The sequence below is a fragment of the Odontomachus brunneus genome, unplaced genomic scaffold (assembly GCF_010583005.1).
Source record: "Odontomachus brunneus isolate Ranch 3 - 2012 unplaced genomic scaffold, Obru_v1 Obru_scaffold_025, whole genome shotgun sequence".
NCBI classification, from domain to species: domain Eukaryota; kingdom Metazoa; phylum Arthropoda; class Insecta; order Hymenoptera; family Formicidae; genus Odontomachus; species Odontomachus brunneus.
Genome location: NW_022639475.1, coordinates 103,063 through 114,969, shown reverse-complemented (window position 1 = coordinate 114,969; position 11,907 = coordinate 103,063). Strand labels below are relative to the sequence as shown.

Genomic DNA, 11,907 nt, shown 5'->3' with positions numbered 1-11,907 from the left:
GTTTTCTCGTGCATCTCATTCACACATACCCGACTTGTCCGCGACGAGGAAATTCAGAAAAAGAAAGAAAAAAAGAAAGAAATACTGATCCTTTTTTCGTCTTTTATTTAGAAACTCGCTGCTAATTAATTACATCTTGATCAGAAAAGCAAGAGTGGCTCGAACATGCGAAGAAGCGGGAATTTTAGTTGCTCGAGCGTTTGTTAGATGGCGAGGCGGGTATATCCGCACGACGAAAGCTACTTCGGATAGACGAGACGTTACACGACACATACATATGTGTGTAGCGAGCAATAATTTTTTACAAATCGTATAATATGATCGCGTCCCTTCGTGAAATACAAAGACTAAAAATATGGAAGAAGTCGTATTTTCATAAAAAAAGTCAGTGAAAGGCAAATGTTACAAATTTATATGACACTCGAACGCCGGCTCGAAGATTCAATATCCGCGACCAGTGTACGGGTCCGCACAATCAGTCAGCGAAATCCTCGTCATGCGCGAGACGGGATCGTTGACTCGAGTCGCTTCGTGATCGGTACACACTTGACGTCATGAAAAACTTTCTCTTCACGTCGAACTCGGTCAATGGCGCGCATTATTCAACGAGATTCGACGGCAAGATTGTGTCCGCCAGCTCGGCGTGTCGAGCGTGTCGGGATCGGCAGGTCTAGCGTGACTCACACGGCTCTCAATATTCCGCAATATACATGTATAAATAGTCCGTGTGTACAAATCGAATCGCGAATAATCGCGCGATACGCGCGTCGACGCGGATCCGTTGTCAATATCGTGAAACCTATCTTATAGAGTCTGTTCACAGTTTGGCCGAGAGATTAACACCCACATCCATATCCCAGATCTTCCGCACGATGGGGTCATTGTTTACGAAATCCTGCATCACGTGTATATCTGAAATGGAAACAAACGCGAATGCATATTGCGCTCGCAAAAGACACGTTCGATCATTAATGCATCCAGGAGTATTTCGTACACTCTAAATTTCTTGGGTTGGAATCTCACTTAGAAGCGAAAAGCGCCAGTATTTTTACGCGAAGCGGTAGTGAAAATACTGCCAATCTCAAAAGTGAATGTTCCAGTCGAGCTTACAGCGGATTCTGACTCAATGTGAGCGAACTCAACATGACTCAATATGATTCAGTCAGAGTGAATGCTGATCCATTGGGTTACAGTTATGTTAAAATGACTTTTTTTCAAAACAGGCAACACAGTGTTTCTTATTACAAAGTTAAAAGCATTCAAACGGCTCTCCTGAAAAGTTGTTGGTACTTAACATAAGCTAATGCGATAGCTTTATAACAATAAACACAGATCACGCTTTGTCGCTTTTTAAAAAATCACATCCGTGAGCTAATGGATCGACATGTCCTTGTAAAAGTGGAATACTACATCAGATTTGCCTGCTAATTTCGAGTAAAGATCTTCACTTAACAATTCAGAATGAAGTATTCACTCTATATAATTGAGAAATCAATTGAATTCGGGTGACTCTGTGTGGTCGTTTTCTAAGTGAAATTTCACTCCTAAAGATTCAGGGTGTACAACCACACCGACGTATCGAGCTTTTCCAGCTATCGCGTCGCTGATACGGTGTACGGTACGATAAAAACCCCCTCGTCTCGGCGGCGCGAAAGACTTCGGGTGCTTACAGTCTCCACGCCGCGTCCAAATTGTATAGTCGTTAGATCGTCAGAGTCAATTTAGATTTGTTTACTGACCGTCAGTGCGCAAGTATTTCTGCAGGGGCTTCCTCAGCACGAAGACCGGTACCGACAGGCTTATCCGCTGGATTCGCACGTTATTGCAGGCGGTCTGTATATTGGAAACGACCATTCCCAGCATTTTGCCGGTCGTCTGGCTGATTATCGGCCCGCCGCTGAAACCGCCCTGGATGCAACAGGTCGTTATGAGCATGTAGTCCAACGATTTCGAGACCACACCACTGGTCATGGTCGGCCAGGTAGACAGCATGAACGCGAATCCCACGGCGACCACTGGCTCGCCTGCGGACAAACGCCATTGGATACTCATTGGGGTAGACGCGTCGCGGGGTATTATCGTTAGGAAATCGCGAGGGAAGGCTTGGTCGAGGCTGGCTGCGGAGGTTCGTCGTGTGTTCGTCGTATAAAATCGAAAACGAAATCATTTAGTCTCAAGGTGTGGACAGTTTACAAGATTAAAATGGACTCAGACGGGCAATACGAATGCCTAAGCCTTTGTCCACAGCTTTGCTTTAAGACGTAAGCCGTAAGAAATTGACCAACTACAGTCGATTATTCTTCTAAAAATCGACTATGATTGGTCAATTTCTTACGGCTTACGTCTTAAGGCTCCTGGGGAGTCGCATCATCCATCTCTTTTTAATGACGTCAGAAGCGAGAAAACGCATGCTAAAAATTCCTGCAAAATACGTCGAGATAAACAGATATATCCACAAAACGACATTTGCGATCGATTAAGTACACCTCTAAAATACTCCGTACACTTTCCTTTTGTTCTAACAATCAACAGATAATTATAAAATAAATGTGACGTGCAATCGTCTTTTCTAACCTAATTTCCTCATTATCTTGTCATATTAATTTTCCGATTATCTATTGATTTTTAGAACAAAAGGAAAGTGTACGGAGTATTTTAGAGGTGTACTTAATCGATCGCAAATGTCGTTTTGTGGATATATCTGTTTATCTCGACGTATTTTGCAGGAATTTTTAGCATGCGTTTTCTCGCTTCTGACGTCATTAAAAAGAGATGGATGATGCGACTCCCCAGGAGCCTTAAAGCAAGGTTATGGGCAAAGGCTAACAGGGTCTTTTTATTTCTAAATATATAAAGAGTCATATTAATATTAATATTGACTCTCTCTCTCTCTTTCTCTCTCTTTTAGTATTCACAGTTTTAAGAAAAATAGACCTTTAAGACTATAGACCGTCGCTAAATATTGATTGTAATTTGATCCAACATCTTATTACCTTACTCTGGCACCCAAATGGGTCACTTTGCAAGTACAAATTTCGCAAAAAAGCGACGAATCCTTTACATCGACCTGACACAAGCGTACGAAAATTCGCGTCTCGATGGCCGTCGCGACAGTGCCAAACACTTCGATCGATTCCGGACCTATCCGACCAAGAATTTAATGTAATTTCATTTGAGCAATCGGTTCGAATATGTTGTTTTCGTGCCGTGACGCAGATACTCACGAAAAGTTTCGTGTCGTACGCGCGACACAGTCAATATAAAAGAGTAGGATCTTTTATAGAACGGCGGTATAATAGGCTTCTATTGCGATCGCGTAAATGGATATGACGACTCATGTGCGCTTCAACGAGTTAGAAGAAGGAGACCAAATATCAATTTCACCCCTAGCGACGATCAATTGACCCAATTTCTCGCAATTATAAGTTATTTCTGCCCCAACGCCTGAAGAAGGTCAATGTCCCACGCGTCCTAGGCGCCAGCAAATGTCTCGCTCGACACGCCGCCGTTGATGGGCATGCCGCTAATTTTTTTCCCATTACGAGAAAGCTACGGAAATGAGCTTCAATATACCATCCGCAATTCTGTCCAGCCGATAACCATTTCGAGCGACGCGCGTTATTACGGCCAACGCGTCACTTCTGAATCTTCGTGCGAAGTCACACGAAGCTCTGCTTCATTCCATGTCGGGCATTCGTGAAACACTCGCTCTTCTGTCTCAAACGATGAAGACATTGTGATCTCATGGAAAATATACATACATCTACTAACATAATAGCTTCAATGTGTATGCGGCTATCACTATTACTTTATTCTATTTTATTAGATTACTATTATTTTCTACGCGGAAAAAACTGCTATTACTTAAATCACTATTACTTTATTCTATTTTATTAGGTTACTATTATTTTCTACGCGGAAAAAACTGCTACGGTTGCTGCATCCACATTCTCTACGGTTAGAGAGAACATTTGTGATTTTAAGTTGAATAGATACTGTTTAAAAGTTACTGTTGCTATATACCGATCTGTACAGTTCTCACAGATAAAGTTTATAACACGTGATGTTCATTTACTGTATCCTTATATATGGTTGCCTCTTAATTAAAGGAATATTACTGTTTATCTATTGTGATTTGCAAGACAAAGGTTGAGAGACTCATAGAGATCACGTCATATAGTATTACTCAAACACGTCATATAATATTACTCAAGCACGTATAGACAGATAGCAAAGAATAAGAAAAAAATGATATTTTGTTGTGACAACCATATTTAGGCAAATGAAATCTTTTGCGTTTCCCCCGTGTAACCGTATATATTTATTTCCGGACATTAATGTGAAGTGTTTATCACATTGGAGAAACAGATATATTGTTTTGACACATGGCTTCTTGGGATAATCAATAAATTAATTTAATCTTTCGTATACATACTGTGGTTACCACCCATAACTAAAATTCAGCGCTCTGTACCTTTTAAGTACCGTAATAAATGGAACTAGTGTCGCCATCTAATTGTAGTTTGGGGTCTTAACTATGCTTTGATTCCACTCTGGTAGCAAAATAAGCGTTAGTTAGCTTCTGGCAGCCGTCTGAAGTGAAAATAGTGGAACTTTGATATTCAAAAAAAATACTTTTTCCAGAGATGACTTACGAGACAATTTTTTCCTTAAAGATAAATATTTCAACAATAAAATGCTAAATTTTTACTTAAAAATAATAAAAATTATAAGTTATAAATTTTTTTGCAAAAACTCACTTTTTTTTTAAATCGCGAAATATAATAATTTTTTTAATATGAAATTTCTTAAATTTTAATACCAAAAATATGTAAATACTTCCTATAAATATTAAAGTTAATCCATGAATTTTTTCAGAATTTTAGCATAAATATTTTAAAAGATACAGCTGTTTGAAAATTTCTATGGGTGGCAACCACCCAATGTATATGCGAAGGTTGAAAAAATAAGTGTGTATATGAAAGGTTAATAGACCAATCGATTAATAATAGATCAATAATGCGTACGATTAGAAAATTCTAATAACTTATAGTTGCACAATACATTTCAATTTATTTATTTCAATCTATTTGTAAGACTGTTACGCCAGTCTTCACGGATCTTTGTCACGCGCATACGATTGATACGACATTACCTGGCATGATTGGAGCATCGGAGAACTGTATGGGTTCCAACGATGGATCCAACTCGCTCGGTTTCACCTTCAATACAGCGACGTCGTAAGGGATATTTTTCGGACTTCTGAACAATAACTCTGCCGTCATGTTTAAATAGGGATTATCTTTACTGACTCTAAATACGATGACTGATATCTGCGTTTGTGGTGCCTGTAGCATATCAGAGTTTGCTTTGAGTAATTCCCGTAACTTTGCCGGAGACTTGCGCGTTGTTTTACATGATTTAACGAATATAAAGCATCAAGTTCACTTAGTCACCGAGCTCCTGTTTTTGTCTTTTTAATATTCTACTTTCTCTCTCAAGAATTTTCAAAATTTCGATTCAACTTTACCTGCTCGACGACGTGCGCACATGTCAAGAAAATTCCGGTGTCCTTATCCACAAGAATGCCTGTGCCTCTTTTATCCCCACAGGCAATTATCACGACGCTTTTATCTAGAACTTTTTTAAATAAAAATAGAAATAGGGGAATTCAGGAAATAGATATAAATGTTATCGCGTTGAGACATAACATAAGACAGCGTTTTACGAACCAGTTTGATTATCGTGGCGTATGGCAAACTTAGTGTAAGGTGTAGGAAAACTTTGCTGCAAAACTGTTAAGCACGGCGCGAGATTGGCGGCGAAGGTATACTGCACCCACTCGTTGCGACACCAGACCATCGACACGATTACCATCCCGATGAGGTTTCTGCTCTCGCTTGTAATAATATGACAATAATGTTCCGACATGAAAAAACTTAAAATACGATCGCGAAATAAATAAATGATTCAATTGGAGAGTGAAATTCTCCGTAGTCAAAAATTAGAAAAATTCCATAAAAAGCTTAGAATAGTATTTATGGTCTGATTCTATATTTGAGATCATCTTAAGGTCATCTTCAGATGCTGTAAGAATTGCTTCATGGATTACATAATATGTGAAAGTGAACTTAATATTTTTATGGCCACACTAATTTTGCAAAAATTTTTAACTGCCACCAATAGATTTCAAGAGCTCACTTACAAATAAACTTACCTAAAAGGTACACTTCGATTTCTTTTTAATTTGACACAATTGTAGAAGTACAAAAAATATTTAGGTCATATTTTGACATTTTACCACATTTTAAGTTTCACAGCCAATTTATAGCTTTTTAATGTCTTACTCCTATCATCAACAATTTCAACAAAAATGCATAAGAAATAAAATTAAATACAAAATATAGTTAAATAATTTTAACAAAATCGGCATAGCTGAGACACGAACCATTCTAAATTTCTTTAAACAGGATTCCAACCGAAATATTTCAAATCTGTGCTAAATTAGTCAAAAATTATTTGAATCTCGGTCAAATCGAGAAATTATTTGTATAAATAATTTTTTTCAACTTTTTACATGTTTTGTTTAAACATTTTATTATTTATACAAATAATTTTACACATTTGACTTCATATTCATAATCAACAAACCAAAAATATTTATATCTTCTCAAAGGTTAAAATGAAAAAATATGACCTAAATATTTTTTGTACTTCTACATTTGTGCCAAATTAGAAAGAAATCGGAGTGTAACTTTTAAGTAGGTTTATTTGTTCGATATATCTAGGGTTCTCAGTATTTGAAGAGACAAACATTCTCTCCTTACACATAAATCCGTACATTTAGCTTTATGTAGTTTCTGTAAAATTTCACACCGAGTATAAGTTCGGGTCTACAATAGATAAGGCCCATAATTACTGTCAAAAAGCATTTTCTGTGCTGTTTTAACAGGATCTGGTCGATTGGTCTTGGAATCTGGTCGATTCGTTTAAAGCTTAAGAATTATGATTTCAGCAGTAAGAAACATTTTCTGAAAATTGGCCGTAAGAAACATTGGCCGAAAATTACGCCACAGTTTTGAGCGCAAGGCTAAAGGCTCACCATATTTATTGTAGACCCGAACTAAGAGCTAGCGCTATGAGAAACGCAAGGTCCACTAATCCGATAGTCGTCAATTATGTAATTACCTGTCCGGTGAAGTTATGTAAACAGGACTACCTTCGCTATTCGGGAACACATATGTGTCCAACATGATGATGCCGCCGATAACGTTGCTGACAATGCCCCGCGCTATCGAGTTCATAAACCAGACATTACCGAACGGCGACGAGATGATTTCTACAGGCGTGCCCCGGGTGAAGCTCAGCGGCAAGATTTGTTCCTGCAGGCACTGCAGAGCTTGTTCACCTGACATTTTAAACGAGTGTCTCGAGTTAACACGAATCAGCAGGAAGAGCATCCGGCGTAGTTGGACCGACTTGGATATTTCGCAATCGTGGAAGTTCCACGTGTCGAAGAACGTCTTGAAGGTGTGCATGATAAGCGGACATAACCAGGCGAAGGTGACCTTGCCGATGTGATTTTGGTAACCCGTCTTCAGCTGGCGCACCACCGAAAATTCCAATTCTTCCGCGAGCTCCTCGGGCACGCTCGTCAGCTGTCCTGGTACCATGTTCTCGATGAACTTCGATATTTCCTCGGACTCGAGAATGGTCGATTCCAGCATAGTGCCATGCGTAAGTACCCAATCCTGTGAGATCGAGATCGCGGAACTTTTCGGAGTGGGATATAGCCACGCGTAATCCGTCAAGTGAACCAGAAGCGCGTTGCCTGTCCATGCGTCCGAAACGAATTCGCACATCCTTCTTTCTCAATGATGCTGGAACGTCCCGTCCGTAAAAAGAGATCGTTTCGATCAGCCAGCCGCTTTTTGAACTATCGATAGAAAGGAAAGAAGGAAGATAAGTATACATCGCAATATAATGCGCGCGTTCCTTGAGGGAGATTCTTGTCATTTTGTCAACAATACTTTACAAGGTTGAACACAACGAAATTATGGATATTTATGGACAAATGTAGACAAATCGTGGACAAATTATTTACAGTCGAAAATGAAGCGTTTACGGAGCTGACTGGGGATTCTTCCTGAAATAATCAGCTCTTAGCAAGCTAACGACCGCTTCATTTTCAACTAGAATGGTATGTCGGTTTCGGAAAAATTCGTGTTTCAAAGTGTTAATTTCATAGATGTTAATTGTCTGTTTCTTTTCCGTTTAAATAATCCGTTTCTGCTTGATGGACAAGAGAGTATTATATCTTCAATGTATACACTGAGGGACAAAATAATGGATTTAACTAAAATAAATTATGGTTCTTTTTACCTCAACCATACTTTTTATAGTAAAATGCTAGTAATGATATGTATATTATGACTATACATTATAATAAAATTTAATAAAAAAAGTTTTCGTGAACATAATTTATAGTAATTATTTCTCTATGTGATTTTAGTTACAAATACCAGATTTTTTTCCTCAGTGTGTATGTATGAGACATATCTATTTATATAATTATAATAGTCTATCTATATAACATATTATTATCATCGATAAACATTTTTTACAATATGATAACTGCAGAATGAAATCACGCACTGTCAAGTGTTAAGAAAGTGATGAATAACGACGTCTTCGACTTCATCTTTAAAATTAAATCTACGCGTATATCTAAACTCTGGACTCTACTTTGCATTTCATTACAGTGGAGAATTGCATTTATAGACGATTGCGGAGCAGCACATCAGATCGTAAAGAAAAACCGATCGTTCCGCGAATGTACTCGTTGCTCTGTAATTACTGCAAATCGCGAAGCTCTGGCGGTGGAAATTTCACGTGAACATCGTCCTCCCGTCGGGAACCATGTCGTTAGGACCGTTGACGCGCGGACGATGACATGTAATAAAGTAACTCCCGGTGCCTGTCCGCCCCCGGTCCGGTCCGGTCGCGGAGCACGACGTCACGGCGCGCGCGGTGTCGCACCTGTTACACCTAAAGCGACAGAGCGCGTTTCGCAACGCAGTGAATATTGAGCGATCAAACATCGGGACACTCTTTCTCGCTCCCTCGCAGGAGCGCAGCTGCCACATTCGTCGCGCGATTCAACGGTGAAAGGGTTAATTGTCGCGAGCGCGGCACCGTGAAATCGCGGCGCTCGCGCGATAAAAGGGCCCCGCGACGGAGGAGGGGCAGGGAAGGAAAAGGACAGAGGGAAGCGAGAGGAGCGGAGAGGAAAGAACGAAAGAAAAAAAAGATACACACACGCGCTCGCAGCCACCGTCGCGTAATCGTGAGTCACCGCGAGCGCGAGTTGTGCAAGGAGAACGAGATTAGGAATGGAAGAGCGGAGAGGAGTTAAGAGTGACTTGCGTTCGTCCGTCTGTCCCGTCCGCTCTCTCGGTTGTCTCCCGACAGCTATATTATCCCCCTGTAAACACCATGTGATTACGGCCGCATACCTGAACGATAACATAAGCGGCTGGAAAAAGGCGGCGGACTTCGGCGACCCTCCTGGCCTCCGGATGACGGAGTTTTGGAATATCGTTCGTTCAAAGGAGAATATCGTCCTGTAAGAAGTCACTTGCGCGAAACGCGGCTTGCTTTCTCCCTGTTTTCTTTTGTCGTGATCATATGTCGCTCGTTACTAGATAATATTCTCTTATTGTTTTCTTATTACAATAATAATTTATATAAGGATAATGTTTCGTATAATATAATTTATATAAAGAAAATATATTATATATATATAAAGGTTATATATATGTATGTATATATATAACAATTTATATAAAGATAATAGTTCATATGATATTTTCTTGTTAGTTCTGTTATATTATTCGCCGCGTCACGTGGAAGACTGATATTATTCAGCGTTATTATCCATTTGATAAGACACGAAATTAAATCGGTCCAATGAATATAGAAAACAATTCGTCTTAGATCAAAAAGAAAAATTGCACGAAATACTCGGTTCACAACATCGAAGCACGTCGGTCTTTACGAGTCGCAAATCGGAGGTGAACTAGTCTTCTGGGCGCTTTAAGAACGGACTCTGTAAAAGAGGACTGTTGTGATGATACGCGGCAATGAGGAACTTCGACATTGATTATACAAACAAGAGATTTGTCTTCTGTAAGCGAAGCGACCGCTTTCCTGATGTTTACGCAGACTTGACACTACCATGTGTGTTTGTAGTGTTCACGTTCGCATGCTGTGCGAACTAAATTGGTCGAATGAAATTTCACGTTATTCGCAAGAGGAGCTTTTTGTACGTCAGGAATATTCCAGAATTGTTCAATCTCGAGGAGAAACGTTCCACAAGTCGGCCAGAAATTGCACAGCGTTCGTCGGTGTGCCGAGCAAAGTGGAGCACACCGTGCTTCAGGAAAGTTCTCACAGGATAATAAAAAAAAGCGCTGAAAATAGTCGTGACTCAGCAGAGGCCGCGACATGTGCCCAATCGTGACAGAAAAAAAGAGAGCGAGCGCGAAAACGCCGTCCACGGAGGACGAGAAAGAGAGAGAGAGAGAGAGAGAGAGAGAGAGAGAGAGAGAGAGAGAGAGAGAGAGAGAGAGAGAGAGAGAGAGAGAGAGAGAGAGAGAGAGAGAGAGAGAGAGAGAGAGAGAGAGAGAGAGAGAGAGAGAGAGAGAGAGAGAGAGAGAGAGAGAGAGAGAGAGAGAGAGAGAGAGAGAGAGAGAGAGAGAGAGAGAGAGAGAGAGAGAGAGAGAGAGAGAGAGAGAGAGAGAGAGAGAGAGAGAGAGAGAGAGAGAGAGAGAGAGAGAGAGAGAGAGAGAGAGAGAGAGAGAGAGAGAGAGAGAGAGAGAGAGAGAGAGAGAGAGAGAGAGAGAGAGAGAGAGAGAGAGAGAGAGAGAGAGAGGGAGAGAGCGCGCGCGTGCAATACGTCACACTTTTACAGTGTGACGTATTAGAAGGTCTGGTTTTCCTGGAACAGTGGACGCTACTACGTAGTAGCGAACTGGTTTGACGGCACGTGTCACAAAAATGAGAAAAAAAGTAGCCCCAGAGGGGGCGGATAGGACACGCGGGAGTCGAGAATAAACGCGAGCTCCGCTCGAGACGGGGTCGTTTGAAAAGTCCACGACGAGATGATGATACATAATGCGTCTATGGAATATACTCGGACGTAGAAGAAGTATGACGATTATGGACCTTCAGATGGCGGTGAAACGATCCTATGAGGTTAAACACGCGCGCGCGAGATTGCGCATGTGTGTGTGTATGCATGTGTGTGTATGTAGGTCTGTGTGGACTGCGTCATGTGCTATTCTAGAGCCAAATTGTGCGGGCCCGAACACGTGTTTTTGCCTATTTGTGGCCCAAGTAGTAATAGCTATCCTGAGGTTATTCAGGTAACAAAACGGACACGAAAATTTCAAGGTGACGCTTAACACACCGAACAAACTTCACTTTTAAAAAGACTATCAAAGGGCTATTAAAAATATGATCTTTATTGCGTCCGGTAATAAAGTTTTGACACCGCGACTAATTTATATATTTAACGATCAATGTATGTTCTCTCGGTTTTCAATTGCACCAAATTTTTTCTAGCCTAACAAAATCTGAAAAATCTCATGACACAACTGTGAAATTTTTTTAATAATTTATCAGTAAAATGTTGATTAAGCAATGTAATTACTGCAGTGTATATATATACACATGTACCGATATTGAGATATTTATGAATTTGGAGATTTTTACTGAGCTGTGTAATAAGTATAATTTCGGATCTTTCAGATATTTTTTTATATAAAATTTTCAGATATATATATATATATATATATATATATATATATATATATATATATATATATATATATATATATATATTTT

At 39.9% G+C, this 11,907-nt stretch overlaps 1 protein-coding gene across 3 annotated transcripts in view; it reads right to left on the bottom strand.

The window, feature by feature from the left end:
• Positions 1-82: 82 nt before the first annotated feature.
• LOC116842469 (peroxisomal leader peptide-processing protease) overlaps positions 83-11,907 on the bottom strand; it is a 102,705-nt gene continuing 90,880 nt past the window's right edge. The window contains exons 1-8 of one of the 3 annotated variants that reach the window (XM_032811730.1): positions 10,024-10,173; positions 9,516-9,700; positions 7,189-7,936; positions 5,733-5,899; positions 5,531-5,640; positions 5,156-5,348; positions 1,740-2,024; positions 83-912 (exon numbers count right to left, since the gene is read on the bottom strand). In XM_032811730.1, the coding sequence (XP_032667621.1) occupies positions 818-912; positions 1,740-2,024; positions 5,156-5,348; positions 5,531-5,640; positions 5,733-5,899; positions 7,189-7,862 (1,524 nt within the window). In that variant the 5' untranslated portion in view covers positions 7,863-7,936; positions 9,516-9,700; positions 10,024-10,173 and the 3' untranslated portion in view covers positions 83-817. Of the gene's footprint in view, positions 913-1,739; positions 2,025-5,155; positions 5,349-5,530; positions 5,641-5,732; positions 5,900-7,188; positions 7,937-9,515; positions 10,174-11,907 lie in introns of those variants that run through there. The other 2 variants (XM_032811729.1, XM_032811731.1) reach the window with 2 other exon arrangements.